Source organism: Macrotis lagotis, chromosome 5 (genome assembly GCF_037893015.1).
Source record: "Macrotis lagotis isolate mMagLag1 chromosome 5, bilby.v1.9.chrom.fasta, whole genome shotgun sequence".
NCBI lineage: Eukaryota > Metazoa > Chordata > Mammalia > Peramelemorphia > Peramelidae > Macrotis > Macrotis lagotis.
Window position 1 is genome coordinate 212,659,885 of NC_133662.1, and position 26,797 is coordinate 212,686,681.

Consider the following 26,797-nt stretch of genomic DNA (forward strand, 5'->3'; position numbering starts at 1 on the left):
AATGTTAGTTATTTTAGTTATTAAAAGTATTCTTGTAACAAATATCATTTCCTCCATTAGCTATGTTCCAAAAATATGTTGTATTCTGAACTTTGAATCAGGAGCTGGGCAAAATGCTTTTTAGAGCCTCTGTCATCACATTGAGTCATTTAGTTTATCTGAGTATTTGTAAATCTTTCATAGTATTTGACTTTACAATTATATTATTATATAAATTATTTTTATTTCTCTGGTGTATAATCCTAGTTTGCACAACTTAGTGAGTCTATAGCCCCTCAAGCAATAGTAATTTTCCTTTTTTAAAAATCAGTTTTGGCAATCCGATGAGTGTTAGAATTGCTTTAATTTGTATTTTTCTAATTATTGCTTGGGTACATTTTTCATATAAATAATTGCTAGCATGAATTTTCCCTTTAGAATAGCCTGTTCATAGCTTTTTACCATTTATCAGTTGGGAAATGACTCTTTTCTTATAAATTAGTTCTTCATAAAGCTTGGAAATGAGACTTAGAGAAACTTGGTACAAGATTTTTCACAATGACCCCCTTATAATTTTAGCTATAAAAACTTTTAAAATTTTTGTAATAATAATTCATCTTTTCTTCTGAGTTCCTCTTTCCATCATTTCATGATCATGAACCCCTTATCAGTAGACCCAAAAGATAATTTATCACCTTTTATGGTACGATTAGAGACATAATTTTAGGACCTAGTCAATGTAGAAATTTCTTTTGTTCAAAAAAAAAAGATTTTTTTTTTCTCTTGTTTTTTTCCTTCACTGAGCTGGGGAAGGAGGGCAAATAAATTTTTGATATTTAATAAAATAATAGAAAGAAAAGAAAACAAAAAAACAGATCTCACTCAATATGTCTCATATTTATCCATTTGGATCTTGTCTTGGTAAGAGATGTTGCTCCATAACTGGCTTCTAGCAATTTTCTTTTCATTCTTCCTGGTAATTTTTATCAGAAATGAATCCTTACTCCAGTAGCTGGGGATCTTTGAGTATATCAGACACTAGACTACTGTGTTTATTTCCTTTTATATGTTTTGTACCTAACATGGATCTCTCCATTTCATGAAATCAATTTGATGATTAATGTTTTATAATATAGTTTGATAATTGCTACTGCTAAGTCAGTCCCCTTCACTTTTTCCTTTCTTTTCCTTGGGATTTAGTTGTTGTTTTTTTTAAGAAAAAAATTCAGTGATTTAATTGGTATGGCTTGACATACTCCTTAAATTTTAAAGGCATAAAAGGTATTTTGGGGGATCAGAAAATTATTTGGTGATTGGAGCAAAGGGGTACTTAGTGGGGCTCAGAACTGAGGTGTGAAACAAGGTTAACATTTTAGAATCAACTTTAGGGTCAGATTGGGAGCAAAGCCTAAAGTGATCTCAAAGGTTCAGTAAGAACCAAAAGCAGAAGAAAGGAATTTTTTTTGTTTCTCTTTCAATTAGCCAACTTCTAAGAATTCCATTTCATTGGCTTTTTATAAAATGTTAATTTATTGCATAAAGAAGAGATCATTGGAGCCTGATCGTTAATTTAAATCTTTTAGTTGCAAATAATTTAATTCACATTTTAAAAACTACATAATGTTAATTGTTATTTATTATGAAAATAGGAAAAAATTTCTTCTGTAGTATAAGTTTCTTTTCTTTTATTGATTAGGGAGTTACCCTTTGTATTAAGTATAGCACCTTGTATCTTAATATAGTGCAAAGCAGATAACCTTTAAATGTTTGGTGTATGATAGTTTTTTACCTTAATCGAAATTTCTGCTTTATATACTCTATTCCTTTGAATGGGAAAATAAACATTGAAGGTATTGTAGTCTTGCCATCATCCAATTCAGCAGCCACTTATTAGTTGCTGGGTGTTAAATGCAGGGAATATGCAGATAAAAATGAAGGTCTTTAGTTAAGGATCCTCAGGTTCTTCTGGGGGAAGTTGGGAGGAAGATCAAGAATGATGGATAGATTTATACATAGAGGAGTAAATTCAAGATAATTTGATAAGGAAAAACACACCATCTTCTGGCATCAAGAAAGAATTCACAGGAAACAGGCAACTGAATTCTTGAATAAAGATAAGAATTGGGGCAGCTAGGTGGCACAGTGGATAGAGCATCGGCCTTGGAGTCAGGAGGACTTGAATTCAAATTCGGCCTCAGACACTTAATAATTACTCAACTGTGTGATCTTGGGCAAATCACTTAACCCCATTGCCTTGAAAAAAACAAAAATAAATAAAGATAAGGATTAGGGGAGGAAGTTGAGGAAGAAGTAGTGCTTTTAAGACATCTAATTCTTGTTGGTTCTACTTCTGAATATGTCTCATCCTTTACCTTCTCTATATTTAAATTGTGAACACTTTTGTTCAAACCCTCATCAGAATTCTCCTGAACTGTTATAATAACTTCTTGGTTTCGCCCTTCTCCAGATTTCACCCAGTAATCAGGTACTAAGAAAATTTGCCTAAAGTGCGTGCAAGTCCTACTTTGTCAATACACAATTCAAAAAAAGATATCTGAGTTGGAAGTCCAACTTGAACAAGGATTCCTCTGACATGTCCTCAAAGCTCCATTTGCCTCTTGGAGCAGAAATTCTTAACCTGCAATCCATGAACATCCATCCAGAGGAGTCAGATTTGTTTACTTGGGTGGGAAAGGTGTGACATCTTTCATTAATTAAAAATATTTGAGAAGGTGTCTGTAGACATTGCCTTGCTGTCAAAGGAGTCTGAAGCCCACAAAAGGTTAGCTCTTGACCTGCCAGACTCTTTGCCCAGATAGTTGAGACTTTCCACAGTTTAGTTCCATCCTACCTTTCCAGCTTTATTTTGCATAACTCCCCTTCATGGCCACTGTAGTTTTGAAATTGAACTATTGAACTTGAACTATTAGTGGTTCCCCAAACCCCATTGTGTGTCTCCTATCTCTGGGAGTTCCACAACCTGAATTCCATGAAGATTTAACCCACACTCCATGTCCTTTTTGAAGTTTCCTGAATGCTCAGTTTTAGTGCCCTGAGAACAGGTTAACTTAAATGTTCTACCTGAGATCAACTAGTTAGTGTCAGGACTGGGGCTATACCAGGTCCAGGGCACTCTCCATTAGTAACTTACAAGACATTCTACAAATAATAATATTCTTAAGTGTGAGAGGTCAGTCATAGCTTGTGGAGAGTAGTTAATAAATGTTTATTGATTGATCTTATTACTATCAGATCTTAGAGGAAGCCTGGTATTTACAGTAAAGGTTCTTAATGTGGGGTCTGAGAACTTGTGTTTTTGTTTTTAAGATTTTTGTCTTTCAGTATAATTGAATTCTTTTGTAGTCCTATGCATTTTATTTTATACATTTAAGAATATATTATATAGAAAGAATAGATATTTTTATCAAAGAAAATGACAATAGCAAGACACCTACCAAAACGTAGGAGGTGTGACTAAAAGATGAATTAAATTGAAAGGGGAAAAAAACCCCTCATTGAATTGATAAATAAAATGAGAAGTTTTTTAAAAAACTAATAAAGTAGTACAGAGCAAACTTGATTTAGAAAAGAGGAAAAGTTATAGGTATTTCCAGTAAAATCAGGAGTAAAAAAACAAAACAGTACTATATAATTCAGTGTTAGAAATGCTAGCTATAGAATTAAGGCCCCCCCCCCAAAAAATATGAGAAAATAAGCATGGGAAAAGAAAATCACATAAGATAAAATGTACAATTTTGTTTTCATAAAATTGAAAAGTTGTTACAGTTTAATGTAGTAAAAATTAAAAGGGGAACAGATGGAGGTGGGATTTTTTTTTCAACAAATTTCTCTGATAAAGGTCTTATTTCCAAGATATATTCCTGAATATACCAAATGAAACAGGTAAGAAATTAAACAATTGAACCCTATAAGTAAACATAGGAATTTATGTTTTATGCAGGGCAAGACTGATTATATTTAAGGGTAAGGAATGAGGTTATAAGTTATTGGAGTTTTATAGAATAGGCTAAGGGGGGGGGGGATGCATTTCCTCTGATTTGTTTTCAGAAAATATCCTGAAGAAGATGAAAGTTTTGGAACTGCTTGAAATAATGTGAAATAGAAAGGCAGAGAATAAATACATAAAATACAGTGAGTCAAGATTCAGAAGAGGGAACTGGCTAAATCTTTAAAGAGATCACTAAAGACTTGAGGAATAGGTTAGAGGCCAGGAAGTAAAAGGAGCCATGGAACAGGAGGATGCTCTAGTGCTGGGGTGGATTTCAAGAGTCAGATAAATAAATGAAATAGACATAGGGCAGGTGGCCTAGGCAGAGACTGGAGGTTGGAAGTGAACCTTGGAGGGGAAGCAGTGGAATTCTATAAAATAAAATAAAAATTGAGCCTGTATCTTGGACAGAAGATTTTGGAGGGACCCCTCAAAGAGTTTGGAGAATGATTATTTAAATAAAGTAGCTTTTAATTTATTTAATAGTGACATTATTGAAGTGATAAGGGAGACTTAAGGCAGGGAGATTTAAAAGATTGCAATAGTACAAAATATAATATAGCCAAAGCCTGGCTTAGAACTTGGCAGAGGCGATGGAGACGAGAAGATTGATATGAGAAGTATACATAAGAGTCAGGTTTTGTTAAAGTTTGGTGTAAGGAAAGAAGAGAAGTGAGGAGTCACATATGATTATTAGATTTCATGCTTGAAAGAAAAGGAATTTTATGGAATTGTTTTCTGTAAATTCCTGAATGAAGCTGAGTAGGTAAAGGATTTTGGAATAAAGGAAAAGACAAAATTTGTTACTAAATTGTCATGGGGGGGGGTGCAGCTAGGTGGTACAGTGGCTAGAGCACCAGCCTTGGAGTCAGGAGGATCTGAATTCAAATCTGGTCTCAGACACTTTATAATTAATTACCTACTATGTAACTTTGGGCAAGTCACTTAACCCCATTGCCTTGCCCCCCCCCCCCGAAAAAAAAAACTTAAAAAAATTGTCATGGGAGGGACTTTGAAAATAAATCCTTCAGGTAGTCTGAGATGTTGACTTAATAGCAGAAATGAACGCTAATAAATGGATAAAGAAATTTTTTAGACATTTATTAAGTGCTTATTGTGTGTTAAATACTGTCCTCCCTGCTAGTATAGTTCTGTTAAGCTATGGTCCCTGCCCTAATGGTATACCCTTATAAAGATATGCAATAACAAATAATGAATGTATTAGAGAAGTATACAACAAAGTAGTATTCAAGGCCAAGGGGGTTAGATAGGTAACTGGGAACATTGCATAGAAATGTGGCATTTGAGGATAGGTAAGGTTTCAACAGGCATTGAAGGAGAGGGAAGACAAACCAGCATGAGCCAAGGCAGAAGAGTAAAATCAATCAACAAACATTTATTGTCTACTATTATGCTCGCCATACCTCAAATACTGTGTTTCCCTTAAAATAAGCCCTAGCATGATTATTTTTTCAGGATGCTCATAATATAAGCCCTACCCTAAATGAGCCTGAGTTTAACATTGTCAGCCAGATGGACTTAAGTCCATCTATTGCAATGATAGATGTATTGAATTATAAATTAATATTATATATAATTAAATCTAAATAATGTTATTGACATTAAAACTTAAAATAAATGATACTTTAAATAATTACTTGTAAATACCTAAACCTTCAAATGCCTATGTAAACAGATGAAACTTATTGCCTTAATCTCTACTTCCATTCACTCAAGGCAAGAAAGATAAGATTGAATATCTTTCAGATATTTATATTCTTGAAACTGAAAAAGCCTGGTGCACAAGCAATTATAAGGAAGTGAGTTGATTTGATAGGATTAGAGAAGAGTTTGTGCAGAAAATGATGCTTTCCTGAAGAAGCTAGAGATTTTAGGAGGTGGGAGTGAGTGCATTCTGGGCATAGAGGGCAGCCAGGGCAAGTTCACTTAGATGGTGAGATCAGTGTTTAGAGTGGGGAGGACTTGAGGCAGAAAAACCAATTAGGAAGCTTTGCAGTAGGCCAGGGGAGAGTTGTTGAGATCTTGGATTTAGGGTAATGACTGGTGATCTGGAAAGAAAGTGTTAGCCTTAGATACAAGAAAAGTAGATGTAGAAATAAGGTGTGGGGTGAAGGATGATGAAGAGTCTAGAATAAATTTACGGTTGTAAACCTTGGTGATGGAAGGGTGATAGTGCACTTGACATAAATAGGCCACATTAAGGGTAGTAGTCTAACATAATATAAACTATTTGAGAGGAAAATAAAATAACATAAATTGGAAAGGAAAGGAAAGGAGATACCAAAGAACTTGAGTACCAGGTAGGCATGGAAATTTTCACTTTACTTAGCAGACAGTATAGAAAGCTATTGAACATTATATTGATCAGGGGAATAATGTGACATTGTTCTTATTGTTGTTCGGTCATTTCAGTAGTTTCTGACTTTTCATGACTCCATATGGGGGTTTTTTTGGTCAGACATACTGGAGTGGTTTGTAATCTCCTGCTCATTTTACAGATGGGGAAACAAAGGCAAAGGGGATTAAATTGCCCAGGGTCACACAGCTAGTAAGTGTCTGAAGTTGAATTTGAACTTGAGTCTTCCTGGCTCCATGTCCAACCTTCTGGATCTGAGCCACTTCACTGCCTTAAAATAAAACTAGATCTATGCAGAAGGAAAGGTAGCCCATAAGAGGGAGTGGGTTGGAGGGTGACAAGAGTAGAGGTAGAGAGATTTTTTAGGAAGTTTTTGCAATAGTGTTATGGGTGTTGATGAGGGTTAGGTTAATGTTAGGTGGAAATAAAAAGAGATGATGTGGGTTGGGGTAGTAATTTTGGGAAAATAGACTTAATTGGGCTTAGTAGATATGAAATATATATAGATGGAGAGTCAGAGATAACACTGAAGTTATAAATGTGGGAGTCTAGGAAAATGACTTTACTACAGATAGAAATAGCAAAGTCATAAGGAGAACCAGGTTTGTGGGGAAAGATTTATAATAAGTCCACTTTTAGATATATGGAATATAAGATGCTGATGGAGTTTAGGTAGCAGAGGCAGCAAGGTGGTGCATTAGAGAGGGTTGGGCATGGTATCAGAAACACCTGAGTTCATATTCCACCCTAGATGTTAGCTGTCTGATCCTGAGCTTAACTGTTCCAGATTCAAGTTTCTTCTTCTGTCAAATATAATACCAGCACCTACCTCAACAGGTTATTGTAAGGCTCCAGTGAAATATGTAAAACCTTGCAAACCTTAAAGTGTTTTATAAATTCTAGTTATTTTTATTGTTATTAGATAAGAATTGGACATATTCAATGTAGAGAAGAGGAAGCAAGGGGAAATGCTCAGGTTAGCTGATTTAAAGTATTTGAAGGATTCTCATCTTGAGAGGAATTGCACTTACTTAGCATATAGAATTAGGAACAATGGGAACACGTTGCAGAACTATTAGAAGTATCTAACATTTTGGGGAGTTGAGTTCTCCTTCACTGAAGGTCTTCGGGTAAAGACTACAAGCAAATGTTGCAGAGGGGATTCTTGTTCATAGGTTGTCCTAGGCTTCTATAATCCTTTTGTCCTCTTATATTTTATGATTTAAGTCTAGAGTTTATGGTTAAAGAAAGCTACAGTTTTGGGAGGCTTCTGATTAGGACTGATACTTGAAGCTCTTAGAAAGGAGATTGTCATAGAAAAAGGGTATAGAGAAAAATGAGAAAGTACCCAATGCCCTTGGCAAGTCATTTAATTTTACTGGGTCTCAGTTATCTGTAAAATGAAAATAATGACACTGAGTACCTATCTTAGAAAGTTGGTATGAGGTAAGTGTTTTTTAAAACTTCAAGCAACTATTATTATTTGCTTATTTGAGGAAACATTTTCTAAGGAAGTATGTGTGAGTGTATTTGTGTGTGTGTGTGTGTGTGTGTGTGTGTGTGTGTGTATACACACACACACACACATATATATAATACATATGTATGGATGTATTTTGTTAGTAATACCAAGAGTCCTTAAGATACTGTGGCAAATTGAATTTCTTGACTGAATCACATATAATGCAGTCTAATAAGTATTGTTTTGTGACAGAGATGATTTGAATAAGATTTTCATACCTAAAATGTTTGATAATTGAGAAATTTAAAGTATCTTTTGTGTATTTCAGGTGCTGGTGAATCTGGTAAAAGCACCATTGTGAAACAAATGAAGTAAGTTAGAATGTGAACTTTTTAAAAGAAATTTTCTCATTTATCTGTGATAATTTTTTTCCCATTTTAGCAGCAGTAACAGGTTTTGGTTTTCTTTTTTTTTTATTTTTTAAGAATCATCCATGAAGATGGCTATTCTGAGGAAGAATGCAAACAGTATAAAGTAGTTGTTTACAGCAACACCATTCAGTCCATCATTGCAATTATAAGAGCCATGGGACGACTAAAGATTGACTTTGGGGAAGCTGCCAGAGCTGTAAGTGTTTCTTGCTTCCTTTGACCCTCCCTCTTGTTCACTAGATCCTGTTCATAGAGAGGCAAAACTTGCTTCATCTGTCAAGAAAAAGAATTAAAGCAATAGCAGAGACCATGTATGTGGTCAGTATGTGGCAACCCAGGAAGTGTTATTAGCAGCCCACCATAGAAAATGCCACAGCTTCAACTACGTAGAAGAGATTGAAAAGTGCAAACAGATGTTTCTATGCCCAGTGTCTGCCTCAAAAGTCAGTAACAGATTAGATGGAAACAAGACTCCCTGAACACCCTGAATTAACTATTTTTTTCCAACCTCTCCCCTTAGCTCGTGTTCGTTCTTTGTTTTATTTGAAGGGCTTCCCTTTAATAATTTTGTCATCTGAGGAAGTGTTGCCACTCTGTCTTCTGAGTGGAAACAGTGAAGGTAAAGACTGGTTTTCAAGACAACACAGATGGGACTACATTCGAAGTAAATAAATTTTTAGTGGAAGATTTTGGATTTTAAGAATCTTGTACTGTTGTGTATTAGGCATTCATAATCTGTTGATTGATTTATTAATGAGCTCTAAGACTTAAGCAATCTTCTACATTAATAAAAGAATAATGTTCAGTGGAGTGGAGTCTTACTATACTTTTTACTAGTCAAAGCACTCAAAGTATTGGGTTCAGAAGAGTCGGGGCAGGTCACATTTTTAAGAGGATATTACCTAGGAGTGGCTAGGTGGTACAGTGGATAGAGCACTGGCCCTGGAGTCAGGGGGACCTCAGTTTGAAGCCAGCCTCAGACAATTAATAATTACCTAGTTGTGTGTCCTTAGACAAGTCACCTAACCCTATTGCCTTGTTAAAAAAAAAAGATATTACACTGGAGATCTAGAGAACAATCATGTAGACAGGAAAAGGGAAGACCTATGGGACTTGATAGGTTATTTTGAGATATTTTAAGTTCTATCATGTAAGAGAGATTACTTATTTGGTGAGATAAAAGTGGGTAGAATTAGGACTAATGGGTGGAAGATGCAGAGACAGATTTCAGTTGCATGTAAGAAAAAAACACTTTCTAGGATTAGTTATTGAAAAAAGAACCTGTCTGACTTTAGGAGGTAGAAGGTCTCTATCCCTAGAGGTCTTAAAGCATTCTCTAGATGACCACTTGCTGGGGATGCTATAGAGTGTTTATGAATTAGACTATGGATTAGATTCTCACAGGTTAGACTTAATGATCTCTCTAACTGTAGCCCTATGATTTTGCAAATATTCTCATTTCATTGCAGGTCTTTGTTGACATCATCAGTAATTGCCATTTTCCTAGAAACAGCTTTTTATGGATGGTCAATCAGCCTTATTCAAGATGCTGCCATAACCTTGAGTCTAGTTGAAGGAGAGGGAGAGGGAGAGTGTGTGTGTGTGTGTGTGTGTGTGTGTGTGTGTGTGTGTGTGCGCACGCGCGTGCGCGCGCATGCATGTGAAACAACTTAAGGCTTTGTCCCCTACAAAGCACTGTGTCAAAAAGTACTATTTAATCTAGTTATTACATTGAAGGGTTGTAAAATTCAAGAAGTTGTCTGAATCGGGTTGGGCTAGGAGTCATTCATTCAGCAAGAATTTATTATACTTTTCTGTGCCAGGCATGAGTCTGGGCTCTGGGAGGACAAAGGCAGGAAGCTCTCAGGGATGCCTACATTCTGTTCATTAGGACAGGGCCACATCTGGGTCAGGGAGCCTAGTGAAGCCTCTGGATCTCTGCTTGGGGTAGTGCTTTTAAATCCATAGTATAAACTAATAGCATCACACAGGAATCTAAATTAAAGTACAGTTACCCAAATTTTTTTAAAAATGTATTCGTGGACTCCATTTTTTTTTTTTTTTTAGGTTTTTTGCAAGGCATTGGGGTTCAGTGGCTTGCCCACAGCCACATAGCTAGGTAATTAATAAGTGTCTGAGGCCGGATTTGAACTCAGGTACTCCTGACTCTGTACTACCTAGCCGCCCCCATGGACCCCATATTAAGGAGTTTTTAATGTTGGGGGGGCGTTGAGAGGGTCAGCGTGCCAATGTTTGTGGAGCAAATGAGAGGGAGCCGGACTGATTGTGAAGAGCCTTCTAGCCAGTGTCTGGTTGGGAGGAGGGAGAAAGAACCAGAAAGTGTAAAGTAGGAAGAACAGGTTTATGAATTTGAAGGTGGCAACCAGGTGCCAGGGGGAGAGAGCTGTTATTCTATCCCTTCTCTTACTCCCTGTTGACTGCCCCACTCTGCCTAAAAGAGATCAGAAGTTAGACTGTGTTAGGATTGGCCAGGAGTGAAACCAACTGCAGCAATAAGCTCCTCTGGCTTATCTATGTACAGGTAAGAGAGTTTATTGTACTGAAAGGGCACTGGTTGTAGTTAGAAGACTTATTTAGCCAGAAGGGGAGATCTAATTGAACTGTAAAGAAGAAATGTTTATAGCCAGTTTCTACAGTAGAAGTAGCTATGATTGTAATAATATATTTGGAACTGCTTTGGGAATAGTTCAAACTTTTAAAAAAAGGGACTTTTGCCTCAAGCCCTCATATACCTAAGAAGTATTTTGAGAGTATAGGTAATTTTTCAGCATTTCTGATGATTAATACTTTTATTCTAACTTTTCCCTATCAACACAAAGAGATGGATATATAACAAGTGTAAAAGAAGGGTGTTTTTTTTTAAGAGAAGGGCTTTGAAGTAATATTTGATAGAAGAAAGAGGAACTTCTCACACAGAAGGAAGTTATGCTAGATAGAAAACTTCTAGAAGTTCATTTTGATCATCTCTTGCAAGAAATAAGTCACATAAATTTCCAGACTTGATTTCATCTTTTCTGAATGCATCACTACTTGTTTGGTTTATTTCTATTAGAATTATATGAGTTATTAAATTGGCCTTTCTTCCATACCTATTCTTTTCCTAGTGCTTAATTTTTCTTCCTGTATATACTTTTTAAGATTAGTTAGATACTATTCTAGACACCTTAGATATTAGCTAGGGAAATAACTCCTGAAAGTCTGTGTTTCTTTAGGAAAGGAATGAAGCAGTAACGTTAAAATTATCATAGCAGTATTCTCTTTCTGGTCTAATTACTTTTTAAGTGTTCTAAAGTTCTACCTCTTTGAGGATAGTTAACTGTTTATATAGATCTGTTACAGTGATACAGTGTCTTATTTCTTATAAAATTTTCTGCTTTTCCCATTCTTGATAAGGGTTGTGGGGTCAGTATGGTGTAGTAAGAGATCACACATAACAAACCTCTCTTAGAAAGCAACCATAGAAAACACTGAACAGAATTCAGAGCAGAAAAGCCAAGAAAAAATCACATTGAATTATTTTTCCAGAGCAGGGAAACCTTAGAAAACCAGAAGGACAAATCTACAGATACTGGGATTAAGGTTAACCCTGAGCACAGCAGGGAGATTTAACCTCAGGACCCAGGAATGGTAAGGGATTCAAACACTTTCTCAGAAAGAGATCTTAGGGGACCCCTGTACTAGTACTGGGAATAGAATCAGGTAAATACATTTGGCATTTTGGTTGTCTGTTAACCAGTTCTGGGAGGAGGCCTACTTGGATAAGGATCAAAATGCCTACCAGAAAGGCAGGCTGCTCCCCAGATCATACCACTTTGGAGACACCAAAATCCTACAGGCTACCAAATTGAGCTGTGAAAGCAGAATGTAATAGAAACTCAGTTCAGATATTAATCTTCTTCCCTCTACCTCAAGGCAAGCCATCAAGAAATAGATTGGAAAAATAAACAAAAACAAGTAAAAATGACCTGATCATAAAAAGTTATTATGGGGGACAGCTAGGTGGCAAAGTGAATAAAGCACCAGCCCTGGAGTCAGGAGGACTAGAGTTCAAATTCGGCTTCAAGAGGCTTAATAATTACCTAGCTGTGTGACCTTGGACAAGTCACTTTAACACCATTGTCTTGTAAAAAACAAAAACAAAAAAAAGTTATGTGGTGAGGGAACTCAAGACAGTAACTTGAAAATATCTGCAAGCAAAAGCCTTAAAAGAAAAATACAGATTAGAAATAAGTCCAAAAAGAATTTCTGAAAGAGCTAGAGATTTTTTAAAAGAGGGGAAAAAAAAAGTTAAAAATCAAATGAAAGCAATAGAGAAAAAAAATTTTAAAAAGAAACAAGCAATGCTAGAAAGTTCTGAAAAATTGTTAAAACAGGGCGGCTATGTGACACAGTGGATAGAGCACTGGCCCTGAGTTCAAATCCGGCTTCAGAAACTTTGGTAATTACCTAGCTGTGTGGCCTTGGGAAAGCCACTTAACCCCATTGCCCTACAAAAAATAAAAAAAAAAATTTTTAAATTGTTAAAAGCACACACTCAACATGGAAGAAAAGAACTTAATCAGAATTGACCAAATAAATGGTAAAGAGGTACAAAACTTCAAGAAGAAAAATAAAAGTTAAAAAGTTGAAAAGAAATAGAAGAAAATGTGAAATATCTCATAGGAAAAGCAATTGGTCTGGTAAATAAAGAGAAAATTTAAGAATTATTGTATTATCTGAAAGCCATTACCTATTCTCATCTTATTAGAAATACTTGTCCATTTCATGAGTCCTAGAAATTCTGTTTCAGTTTTCTACACAGGTACCTGTTGCAAAAACCTGTTGCTCCCATTCAAACATTGGGAGGGAACACTGCACATTGAGCCTTCCATCTTTTGGTCTTTATTTTCTATACTATATAAGTAACTCTGAATGACCACAGGGGTATCCATGGGCCAGTCAAAATTGGGGGGGGGGCTCCCTCATCATTTCTCCACTTAGTCCAAGATTTTTCCCTATGACAATATATCTTCGAGGTAGAAATGCTAACTTCTCTTGAAGAAAGATAATCCACTTATTATTCTAGGAAAGGAGAAAAATTGCCTTTTTCTGATTTAGTGAGACAAATCTTATTCCAAATAGAACCTGAATCTGTCTTTGAAATGTTTTAGTAAATAAAAGACTCATCTAACATTTACCCCTCTGCCCTAAACCCTTTCCCTTAGGATGATGCTCGACAGTTGTTTGTTTTAGCTGGTAGTGCTGAAGAGGGGGTCATGACTCCAGAGCTAGCAGGAGTAATTAAACGGTTATGGCGAGATGGTGGAGTGCAAGCCTGCTTCAGCAGATCAAGGGAATATCAGCTCAATGATTCTGCCTCATAGTAAGTAATTTTCCTTGATGATGACATAGTAGGAAATAACTATGACTGTGAACCCTAGAGAGTTTCAAGAGTTCCTCTTTGAAGAGGAATCTGCATGACAGACATATAGAAAGTCATATAGCATCCATCATGAAAGTTGTTTCATTTTAGTGTTGTAAAACCCTTCCAGGAATTTGAGAGGAAACTTGTTGGCATAGTTAAAAATTACCATATTCTTGTGAACAAGTGGAGGAGGGGAAAACCCTTTGCATCAGGGTCTTGGCTCACTAAGGACTGCTGCAATCAGTGCTTCATACAGATAGCCAGCTATGGACTGAAACTAGAATTATATTTTCTTTTTTTTTTTCTCTTATAACCCACTCTCTGTGGCTGGCACTTCTGTACAGCCACTTCTATGTACAGCTACTAATCACTTGTAAATAAATTTTGTCCTTAATCCTAGTCACAGGTGGTTGATATAAGAAGAGAGCTAGTGGGTATTATAGTTGAGGCATTGTGAAATTCGTTTTTGAGATTAAAATTGATGTAAGATTTCAAAGGAGCTTTATTCATGATTTTTCCTCCCTTTTAATTCTGTGACACTAAAAATAATCATGTTGTGCTTCTGCCTTAGTAGAACATAAAGAAGGAATGATTTTGTCTTGTTGACAAGTTTGCCAACATTTTCTATTAACTTGCTTGGTATGTGATTGGTGTCACAAATTAAAAATATATTGTATTTTAATTCAGTTACCTAAATGACTTGGATAGAATATCCCAAAGCAGCTATATTCCAACTCAACAAGATGTCCTACGGACAAGAGTGAAAACCACGGGCATAGTTGAGACTCATTTCACTTTCAAAGACTTGTACTTCAAGTAAGTGACTTTTTTGTTTTTCTGAGTATGCTGAACTTACAAGTAGTTTTTATTTGGGGGCAAAGTTCTCCAAGGGATATTCCCACCTAGTTTGAATATTATTTTCATAATTATTTATCAATGTATTTCTCATTCTGTTCATGATGCAGAACAAAGCAAACCTTCATTATTCATTCTTTCTACCTCCAAGTAACTTCCAATAACTTCATTCATTAAATTTAGCTTGTAAATGTAATTTAAATACACCTATAAATAGAATTATTCAGTGAATACTAGTTTACTTTACTTTAATTTTAATCTTTTCAGCTGCTTTTTCATTGGAATCATCAATACAGGTATTGGATGGTTTGCTGTTTCACAGGGTATAAATATTAAAGGGAACTTTTGATTACCAGTTGTCTGATTTTTAACTATATAGCTTTCATTATCCTGCCTTATTGCTTTTATAAGATCAGTGCTTTTCTTGCCAGTTGTTTTAGCCTTTTCCTGTTTGCTTGGCATTTTTTCTTTTACTTCTAATGGAGCTGATACTGTCTTGGCCCTTGGACTGATATTGTGCACGGCATCATGTGTGGCAAAGTTCTCAAACAATGATCTGTTGAGATAGTTCAAGAATGGAGGTATTTGAGGAAAGGGAGGAAAATTGATGGAGAAAAATATATAATACAGTAGTTTTACATGAAGTAGGTTATTGCAAATAGTTTAGGGACTTTTAGATTCTTTAACATCCTTTATATAACGTTTTTTTATGTGTCAGAGCTAGATTTTGGTTCCTTCTTTATTTTCCATTCCCTCATTTCCAAAGTTGGGAGTCACTTTTTCAATGCCTTTTTCTTTCGTCCTTAATCCTCATTGCACCCCTGAATTAATTTCTTATTCTAATATACAGATTTTGATTAAGCTATTGTGTATTGGTAGAATCCTTTTTCTTCAATATCAAATGAATGAGAAAACATTTTTTGAGGCTTTACCATAACAATGGCTGATTTATAACACTTCAAAAGAATATACTAGGAAGTTATGGTTAGACCATCAGTATTTGTCTGAGAAAAGCTCTGTAGGAGGCAACAGCATGATGTAGCAGCCAAGAAAGTTCATGCTATTTTATCTGCATTAAAAGAGACAACTCAGGAAGGGTGGGAGGGAAGGAGAGAATGTGGAACTCAAAAATAAATAACATAAAAATTTAAAAAAACTAAAGCTGTCTTCTCTGTCTCTGTCTTTCTCTCTGTGTCTCTGTGTCTCTATGTCTCTCTCTTCTTTCTCTCTCTCTCTCTCTCTCATAATTTTATAATCACTCTCCTCCCCTACAGTGCCACCCCTCCCCTGCCATTTTAAAAAAAGAGAGAGGCAGAGCTTCTGGGAAGAAGGAGGTGAGAGTCCTTCTGTATTGTGCTCGGTTCTGAGTGCCAGTTTTAAAAGGCCATTATTAAACTAGAGAATCTAGGAGTTCCGCCTAAATGAAAATCATGAGTCCATGTCAGAAGAGGATAAGTTAAAGGAAGTGGGCATATTTTGCCTGGAGAAGAAAAAGCTTAGTGGAATGTTTAGCCTTTATTAAGTATCTGAAGGTTGTTTATATGGAAAAGAATTTAGACCTAGTCTGTTGGCTTCAACAGACAACCAATAGCAGAGGATAGAAGTCACAGAGAGTTATTTCTCCCAATAATGTCTGTCCCAGAGTTAGATGTGCTGCTTTGGGAGGAAATGGATTCTCCCACATTAGAGGTTTCTAGGCTGAATAACTGTTTGCTGCTGATTTATTGTATGGCTCCCTTTTTTAGGTATAGACTGAATTCAGTGACAATTTTGGACTCAAATTTAGACTTTATAGAAGTTGCTTATTAGATTACTATTAGTCATTAGTTGTGGTTTTGAAATGTATAAAATCTAGAAAGGTCCTGCTGGTAAGATTCTGGCTTATTTGAACATTTTTTGGAATAAGAAAGGTGTCTTTTCTCCTGATTTTGATTAACAGAATAAGAAAGTATATTGCTGCAATAGATTTGTCAGCTTCCAGGGAAAGGACTACCCTTCCATGTAAAATTAATCAGTAATAGAGGGGATGATGATAATATTCAGTAGAACCAGACTACTTAAATCTTTTTTGGTTCTGCTTTCTCTATATCTTTACACTGGAAATGACAGAACAAAAATGGTCAATAGAAAGTTGATTCCCAAGGCAAATTAGGAAATAGGAAGAAATATCCTAACTTCCCTAACCAGGACCAGATAAAGCCTTCTTTGGATCCTGAAGGAAGTGGCCAATATGATCATTGGGCCACTGACAGGATGTTTGAGAAATGGGAAAGGAAAAACAAGATTGGAGAAGAGAAATTCTACTGATTTTCACATTTAAAAAGGGAGTGGAATCTGTATACTATAGGCCAGTAAACTTTGATTGCTGGGAAAATTATAGAAAGGATAATTAGAGATGAATCATGAATATCCAGAAAGGGAAATGGTAATTGCAAAGAGCCTACATGACTTTACTGTGCCAGACTGACATTATTTCCTTTGACAGTGTTACTCAACTCCTATGGATGAGGGACATGCTGTCAATAAAGGCTATCTAGAATTTAGCAGAGCTTTTGATAAAGCATCACATTCTTTTAGAGAACATGGGGAGACTTGGACTAGATGAGAATATAATTAGATAGATTCAGAACTAATTGGATCTCTCAAATAATCATTAAGGATTCAGTGTCATTATGGCCAGAGTTCTGCATGATAGTCCAAGTGCCTCACCCTGCTTTGTTTACCATTTTTATTAAGGACTTGGATAAAGGTATAGATAGTATGCGAATCAAATTTACAAACAACTCAAAACTGGGAATTATAATTAACATAAAGGATAGTCAGAAGCCAAAGGATCTTGATAGGCTGGAGCACTAGTTAAATCTAATAGATGAAATTTAATAGGGATAGATGTAAAAAAATCAGTGCCACAAATATAAGATTCAGTGCCACAAATATAAGATTGAAGCTTGGATAGGCAGTATCTGTTCTGAAAAAGATGTAGTTTGTAATTGACAGTGAACTCACCGTGAGTCAGCATATGATATGACATCCAAAAAAGCTAATAAAATTTTGGGCTGCATTAAGAGGTGCATGGCTTCCAGGAATAGGCAGATGATAATCCCACTGTCCTTTGCCCTTCTCTGATCTCATGTGGAGAGTTTAATTCTGGAATTCTGGGCACCACAGTTTAAGAAGAACATTTATAAGTTTTAGATGATCCCGAGGCTGACAGTTAGAATAGTGAAAGACATGATTTAAGAGAAGTGGGTCAAAGGGTCCAGAAAAATTTTTAGTCTAGAAAAAAGAGTTTGATGGGCTATGATAAACCATGTTAAATTCTTTGAAGGGTTATCATGTGAAGGAGAAATTAGATTTTTTGTTGTTTGGATCTAGAGGACCAAACCAAGAGCAGTGGGTAGAAGTAGCCAAAATACCAATTTCAGCATGGGGATTATTTTTGTGTTTCATTTTCTTTTTTTTTTTTTAAGGTTTTTTTTTTTGCAAGGCAAATGGGGTTAAGTGGTTTGCCCAAGGCCACACAGCTAGGTAATTATTAAGTGTCTGAGACAAGATTTGAACCCAGGTACTCCTGACTCCAGGGCCGGTGCTTTATCCACTGCGCCACCTAGCCGCCCTTGTGTTTCATTTTCTTAAACAGTTTCCTTTTTCCCATAATCTTAGATAATTGGGATTGATTGTATTTCATTAGCTCATTGTTTGGTCTTCTTTTCCTTTAAATAAGGTTTTTGAAAATTTCAATGGGAAATTTTCCTAGCCATTTTGGACCTAGTAGACAAGGGTGGTTGTTTAACTATACTGAATTCTTTATCTTCTCTCAGGATGTTTGATGTGGGAGGTCAGCGATCAGAACGTAAAAAGTGGATTCACTGCTTTGAAGGTGTGACAGCAATCATCTTCTGTGTGGCCCTCAGTGACTATGACCTTGTCTTAGCTGAAGATGAAGAAATGGTATGTTACAGAAAATGGGAATAGGTTTCTAAGTAGAGTCAAAAAATGTAAGACTTGAGGAGTAGAGAAGAAAAGAATATTTTTAAAATTCTTTCCTTAGGTAGAATTTCTTTTTTCATATGTATAAATTTCTGACTGAGCTGGAAAATTAATGCCCTTATGTTAAACTTCCAAGATCATATAATTTTGCACTTTACTGCTTCCTCTCCTTGTGAGTGACCACATTAGAGAATCTCAGTCTGAATAAGTAAATCTCTTCAGTGCTATGCAGGGATACCTTTGAACAAATAAATATAGATAATGATGCTTTATTTATATTTGTCCCTTGTTTATTGTGAGACCTGAGTGAGGCTGATAATTCCCTTGGAAGCATCCTTTTCAAATTACCATTCTACACTGATTATGATACAGATCTAACAAATAGAATCAGGATCTATCTTTAGCTTTAATTGATTGTGCCTTAACCAATTATAGGCCTTTGTTAATTATTAATAGGTAAATAGTTTGTACATATAGTACTATAAATTCTTTTAATTGTAATGATTTTGGCAGTGATCACCAGAGTCCCTTTAACCTTTCCTTGAATCTTCCACTGAGTGAATGCTTCCCATGTTTTCTCTATATTTTTCTTGTATCTTCAGCTAATCAGCAAGGCTGTTGATGTTAGACTCTCTTACTGTTCTTCTTTTATACTTTTGTGGGCTTAGCTTCTTAATCTCTTCCCTTTTCTCTTTCATTAGTAATTTTGTGCCTGGGCCACTTGCTTCTTCACATAGAGCCCATAGTGTTCACTACTGCTAATAACATACTACAGTGCTTGCTTAAATTTTATAGAGTTAGAAACAATTTCACAAGTTATCGAGTCCAAAGCTGATTGGTTTTGCCTGTGCCTAGGTATAATATTCAGTGAGATACTTAATAGCATTCAGCATATGGACAAGATTAAATCCTATTTTCATGCAAAAACCATTAAGTTGCTAAATGGTTAATTTTTTGCCTGTTTTGCCAAGTAATACATTATCCTGTGTTTAATTTTCCAGAACCGAATGCATGAAAGTATGAAACTGTTTGACAGCATTTGCAACAACAAATGGTTTACAGACACATCGATCATTCTCTTCCTTAACAAGAAAGACCTTTTTGAGGAAAAGATAAGAAGGAGCCCACTAACTATCTGTTACCCAGAGTATACAGGTAAAGACCACTTGAAAGACTTGGTTCAGAAGAATAGTTTTAGGACAACCTTTCTGATCATATGAGCCATATCTCATTGTGAACTCTTTGTGTACTTTTGTATAAAGTCTCCTGGTCTGAAAGGGACAGCCCTTGATGTGATTAGAAGCACCAAGCACTTATTAAATACCTCTTATAAGTGTTATTTTAGACATGATAGAGTTTACTGGTTTAATTCATACTTAATCTTTACTTCCAACAAGTTTTCATCTTTTTTTTTTTTAGGTTTTTGCAAGGCAAATGGGGTTAAGTGGCTTGCCCAAGGCCACACAGCTAGGTAATTATTAACTGTCTGAGACCGGATTTGAACCCAGGTACTTCTGACTCCAGGCGCCGTGCTTTATCCACTGTGCCAGCTAGCCGCCCCCAATGACTCAGTCATTAGAAATTGTTCTTTTTTTTTTTGTTTGTTTTGTTTTTAGGTTTTTGAAAGGCAATGGGATTAAGTGGCTTGCCCAAGTCCACACAGCTAGGTAATTACTAAGTATCTGAGGCAGGATTTGAACTCAGGTACTCCTGACTCCAGGGCTGGTGCTCTATCCACTGCACCACCTAGCCACCCCTAAGTTTTCATCTTGAGGAGAAAAGTCATTGATAAAATATATAGACTGTATAAGTAAGAAATGTAGATTACCTATCACAGATGTCAGACACATTTATAAAATTAAAATTTGTTTTCACTTAAGAAGCACTAATGATGTTAGTAAACTAAGTAGAATTTATTTCAGACATTTTTATTTGATTATAGAAATATAAATATACTAATAATGGCTAAATTTTATAGTACTGTATGATTTTCAAATGTTACCTTATTTGATTATACTGTATGCAAATGATTCTAAATGTCAGTTGGTAATTGGTTTCTTTAGTAATTCAATTCAATTGAACATTTATTAAATATCTACTAAGTTTTGCGTTAGACACTGTTGATACAAAGACAGAAATGAAACATTCCTTGCTCTCAAGGAGCCTACTAACTGGGTCCAGGATGTTTAATCTGCAGAAACAAACATATAGTAAAAAGAAAATGGAGGGAGGAGAAATTTCAGAGAAGACTTTGTGGAAGAGATAATACCTGAAGTAAACTTGAAGGAAGCTGAGAAGGAAAAAAAAAAGAAGGGAATGCATTTAAGGTGTGGAACTGGCTTGTGCACAAAGAATATACTGAGATAGAAAATGGAATATTGAGTTTGTTGAATGAATAGTATTCTAGTTTGACTAGAATATAGAATTCATAGAGAAGAAGAATATGAAGTAAGACTGGAGAGGTCACAAGATTGTGAAGTCCTTAAATGCTAGGGCAAAAATAATTTTTTTTCCCTTTAAGTCCTGGGGGAAGCTGATGATGGTAAGATCTATGCCTTAGGAAAAAATGTTTTGAAAGCAATGTGGAAGATATATTGTAGAGGAGAGAGATTGCATCAGGAAGATGAGTTGTGAGGTTGTGACAACAATCTAGATGAGAACTATGAGGATAGCTAAGTAGAAAAAAAGGGATAGATGCTTGAGGTCTTGCAAAGGTAGCAGCAACAAGATTTGTCCACATTGTTGAGGGTTGGAGAGAGAAAGGTCAAGTCTGGTTCCAAGGTTAGAAGCCTAAGTAATTGGAAAGGTGGTGGTATCCTCAGCAGATATTGAAAAGTTTGAAGGAGAAGACTTAGTAGAAAAAGATAATAGGTTCCATTTTAGATCTAAATAAATTTAAGATGCTAACAGAACATCCAGGAAAAGATATGCATAGACAGTTGAAAGGATGTAGAGAGAGTTAAAGAAGGAGTCTCAAGCCTTTGAGTTTAGGATAAAGGTATGAGTAATTATCCAGGAAAGAAGACTGAGAAGGAATGATCAGACAAATAGGAGAAAGACCAAGAGAGGTCAGCATTATGGAAGAAAAAGGACAGTGTCCAAGAGGAGGTGGTGATCAACCATGTAAGGAGAGGCCATATTGAATTATTAGTGACCATGGAATAGGATGTTTTGATCAAGTGGTGGGGTCATTTTCCAGCTGGCTAGAATCCATTTCTTCCATTAGATCTAGATTTTTGAACTTGCCCATTTCACTATATCTGCCCTCCAGGAAACATGTTAAGACAAAGGCGAGGGACATTCATTCTTTGGGCAGATATCAGTCACTACATTGTTCAATTATTCTTGCCATAAAGTCTCCATATCTTTTCAAGAGTTTCTTTTTTTCCCTTTTTTTTATTTTTGAATTTTACAATTTTCCCCCTGATCCCACTTCCCTTCCCCCACCCTCCACAGAAGGCAGTCTGGTTTTTCATTGTTTCCATGGTATACATTGATCTAAGTTGAAGGTGATGAGAGAAATCATATGCTTAAGGGAAAAAATAAAGTATAAGTTACATATAAAGTTACAAATAAAAGTTACAAATAAAGTATAAATTACATAACGATAACTTTTTTTTTTAATTAAAAGTAATAGTCTTTGGTCTTTGTTCAAACTCCACAATTCTTTCTCTGGATTACAGATGGTATTCTCCATCACAGATGTCCCAAAATTATCCCTGATTGTTACATGGATGGAATGAGCAAATCCATTAAGATTGATTATCAACACTATATTGTTGTTATGGTGTACAGTGTTCTTCTGGTTTTGATCATCTTGCTCAGCATCAGTTCATACAAATCCTTCCAGGTTTCTCTGAATTCCCATCCCTCCTGGTTTCTAATAAAATAATAGTTCCATAATGTACATATACCACATTTGTTTGGCCATTCCCCAATTGATGGACATTCACTCATTTTCCAATTCTTTTCCACAGACAGAGCTGCTATAAATATTTTTGTACAAGTAATGTTTTTACCCTTTTTCATAATCTCTTCAGATATAGACCCAGTAGTGGTATTGCTGGATCTAAGAGTTTCTTTATTTCAGAATATGCATCTAATGTTTTCTTACATTTTGGGTAATAAATTATTTAATTCTACATTATGTTTTATATATTTTGAATGTGCAGCATGTCAAAGAGAACTGACACCAAGATGATTGTTGTGTTTTATGTAATTTTGGCTATCCATCAGTATGAATGACCAAACTTTTCAGGAAACTCTTTGAGAAGCTTTAGTTTGCCTTCTTTTAAGAAGCAACTGCTTGGGGTGGCTAGGTGGTGCAGTGGATAGAGCACCGGCTCTGGAGTCAGGTGTACCTGAGTTCAAATCTGGCCTCAAACACTTAATAATTGCCTAGCTGTGTGGCTTTGGGCAAGCTACTTAACCCCCTTGCCTTGCCAAAAAAAAAAGAAGCAACTGCTACAGACTTATCCTGGATCAAAAACTCTATCCCTCTCCTAACTCTAGGTATCCAAAACATTGCTCTCAAAATAATTTTCTGACTATGTCACTTCTCTCCTACATACATGTCAAAAGAAGTTGCCTACGGTATTAAATCCAAATTCCTTTCTTTGGACTTTAGCATTTAGTAAATATTGCTTACATCTTGTATGTGGACCCTCCTTGTTCCTGCCAGCACCTGTTAGGCATAGTATATGAGACATAGAGCTGCCTCTGGAGCTCTGACTGTTACCAGGCTCTTTCATACATTGAGAATTTCTTCCCTGGTAAATGCTTACCAGGATTTTTTCTTTTCTATTCTTGAAAACTTCTGTTTCTTCAAGCATTTCTGTCTTAAATAGAACTTGAATTCAATAAAAAGAAAAAGGTTATGCATACATTTTTAAAAAATCAATAGTCTATGTGAAACATTTAATTTAATACAAAAAATTGTACAAGAAAAACAAGGAAATCAGAATGTATGAACATATACCAAATAATATCAACTAAATTTTTAAGGGAATAGAATGTTTAGGAACATATAAAAAAAATGATGAATAATTTCAATATCCACTATCTACTATTGTAGTATGACAAATCAAAAGATAAATTCAAAAATTATAGACTTCCAACATGTTAAACAAACTGAATTTAATAAGATGGATGTAAAAATCTTAATGACATATTCATTTATTCAGATTCACATAGTACTTTCACAAAAAGAAAGATAGTCTATCATCATGGTATTGTGTCCTATATTCCAGGAATTACTATATCATAATAGTATTTAGAAGTTTTGTCGTCTTCTTCTCATCATCATTATTATTATTCAGTTATATAATGAATATGAATCAGAAATATCAAGTATCTCTTACTTTTTCAGGTTCTAATACATATGAGGAGGCAGCTGCATACATTCAGTGTCAATTTGAAGATCTTAACCGAAGAAAAGACACCAAGGAAATCTATACTCACTTCACCTGTGCCACTGATACCAAAAATGTGCAGTTTGTTTTTGATGCTGTTACAGATGTCATCATTAAAAACAACTTAAAGGAATGTGGGCTTTATTAAGTGGAATTCATAAAGGTAAAACTCCTACTGTTTGGTCTTAGTATTCATACTGTAATAATATTTTGACCTGTTCTGATAAACCTTCACTGGCTAAAAAAAAAAAATTTCTTTTTTATCAGGAATTACGGTGTGGAGTGTAAGAACCAGACTTCTTTTTCTGCCCTAGGGGCAGCTGTGCAAGCATGAACGGGACCAGGGGAATGACAGCAACATGCAGAATCTTCACATTCTTTAGCACAATCTTCTGTAATAAGGATCTCTTGATTGACATGAGATGCTAAAGTCAGTCATTGGAAATGGAGCAGCTCTAAAGTATGACTTGATCATCACAACATGAGGGTTTCACAATCTCAGGCGTGTATGGCTGGTGTAAATTTGAGGTGCTGCGTTCCACAACTTCAATATGTAGCTTATTCTTGTTTCTTTTTCTTTTAACAAACCACCACTAGTCCGTTTTTAAGATTTTTTTCCATCTAAAAAGTATAACTTTACTAAATTTTATTTCCTTGTTTGCAAAAGAAACTTTATTAATAAAAAACAAAACAACAAAAAAATAAACACTTAACTATGCACATGATATGACCAGATCATCTTGAAAGTATTTTTCTTAATAGGAACTCTTTGTTTTTAACTCTTGGGATGGTCAGAATTTAATATGACCACAACTGAAGGTTGTTTTCAGTTCTTTTAGCCATGATGACTTTTTTGAACGAAGTTTGTGTTTCCATCCTGTTCCCAAGGACCACGTTAATTTCTGGAAGGAAATGATATTGAAGATTTCTGCAGTAGGATTATAGCTTTTTTTTATTATTATTATTATTATTATTACGCTTATGGTTGAGGGTTGACCTGGATTATGCTGATTACCAAATTTCTACTTTTCAGATTAAGACTATTGTAGTATGCACATGCCAACTTCTTGGGCATAGGTGCACCCTGGACAGCTGCCATTTAGAGAGACAAATTGCTAAATTCCAAAGTGGTTGAAAGACTTTGTTGCTACACATCTACTAAATTGACCACTTTGATTCTTTATGTGTTTGTCTTAAGTCAGTGGGGAAGTTTTGTAAAAGGGGCGTCTTGTTTTTCACCCACCATGGCCTTTTTTTTTTCTATTGGGAGACATCCAATCTGTATTAACAATGCATGCCTTTGCTTTGTCAATGTGGTGCCAAATCCTTGTTTGCCATTGTTTTTACTGTATTAACGTTAACTCTAGTAAACTCGAATCGGTATCTTCTTTTGCTGAAACTTACAATTTGGGATTCCCCCATCCCCATTTCTGTTTTGTCAGTCTGTGCAGATTTCCATCTGTTATAGTTGTCAGCAGTATTAAAATGGTGAGTAAAGAGTCCAGCTTTGCTCCTGATATATAACATGTCCTTCTTGGGATGATTTTTTTTCTTTTTTCTCTTGTCTTTGCCAACTCTGACTTGACTAATGTCTGAGAAGAGCTTAAGTTGGATGTGGCCCTCTGCTAACCTTTGGGAAAAAAAAGGAAAGTAAAGGACAACTCTTGCTCACAGAGAAGAGACATCATGCAAACTACACAAACATAATGCATACAAGATAAATTGGGGATGCTCTGAGAGGAAAGGCACTAATGCAAGGGAGGGAGATCAAAAAAGGTTTCTTGTAAAATGTGGGATTTTAGCAGAGGAAATAAGCCAGGAAATTTAGGAGGTAGAAGGAATTCTAGAAATCAAGGATGGCCAGGAAAAAGATATTATAATCAGGATTTGGGGTGTCTTATGTAAGGAAGTGCAAGGATGCCAGTATCACTGGATCCTGAGAGAATGTGGAAGTGAACAGAACTAAGAAAGGAAGGTTTGCTATAAAAGACTTTATGAATCAAATAGAAGATTTTATATTTTATTCTGGGGGTAATATAGAGCCACTGGAGCATATTGTGGGGGTGGGGAGTGGGGGCAACACATGGTCAGATTTGTGCTTTAGGAATATTACTTGGTTGTTGAGTTGGGGGTTGGACTGGAGTGGAAAAGACTGAAAATAGGGAGAGCATCCAGAAAGTAATTATCACAATACTCCAGAGTGAGGTGATGAGGGAATTAACGGGCCTTAACAAAAGATTAAATATGGATGATGAGAGAAAGTGGAGTTTGACACCAAGGTTTCTAGCCTGAGGGACTGATAAAATGGTAGTGCTCTTGACAGCAATAAGTTGGGATGAAAGGGTTCAGGAGAAAAGATAAGGGGAATTTTGTTCAAACACATTAGGTTTAAATGTCTGTGGTATGTCCAGTTAGAGATGTGAGTCTAGAGGTTAAGGTGATAGAGAGGGAAAAGAGAGGAGACCCTGGGAAGCCTCAGGGTACACTCAAATTAGTGAGCATGACCTGGATGAAGATCAGTAACCAGAGAAGAGAATATCGAGGAGGAGAGAAGGATGAGGACAAAATAGACCATCCAGTTTGGCAACTAAGAGTGAGAGGAGAGGAAGTCGATTCACCAGCTCTAGATGGCTCTCTGATGTTCTAGGGATGTGTCTTTGTAGGAAGGCTTTCTGCATATATACCTTCTTGGGAAAAAGAAGTAATTTTAAGTGATTAGGGTTAAATGTTCTTTATTCACATCCCAACCAGAATATGTGGAAAGAATGTCTGACCTCAGTAGAATGAATGAATTCCTCAGGGAAAACTAATAACCTAAAAGACATTGAAAATAAAGTATGCTAGAGTGGTTAACTTTA

The 26,797-nt window shown here is 35.7% G+C and overlaps 1 protein-coding gene across 1 annotated transcript in view; it reads left to right on the forward strand.

Annotated features, from left to right (window-relative positions):
• GNAI3 (G protein subunit alpha i3) overlaps positions 1-24,653 on the forward strand; it is a 44,866-nt gene extending 20,213 nt beyond the window's left edge. The window contains exons 2-9 of the mRNA XM_074188351.1: positions 8,156-8,198; positions 8,313-8,454; positions 13,484-13,641; positions 14,371-14,499; positions 18,360-18,489; positions 19,530-19,683; positions 23,897-24,102; positions 24,207-24,653. Coding sequence (XP_074044452.1) covers positions 8,156-8,198; positions 8,313-8,454; positions 13,484-13,641; positions 14,371-14,499; positions 18,360-18,489; positions 19,530-19,683; positions 23,897-24,087 — 947 coding nt within the window. The 3' untranslated portion in view covers positions 24,088-24,102; positions 24,207-24,653. The remainder of the gene's footprint in view (positions 1-8,155; positions 8,199-8,312; positions 8,455-13,483; positions 13,642-14,370; positions 14,500-18,359; positions 18,490-19,529; positions 19,684-23,896; positions 24,103-24,206) is intronic.
• The last annotated feature ends 2,144 nt before the right edge of the window (positions 24,654-26,797 follow it).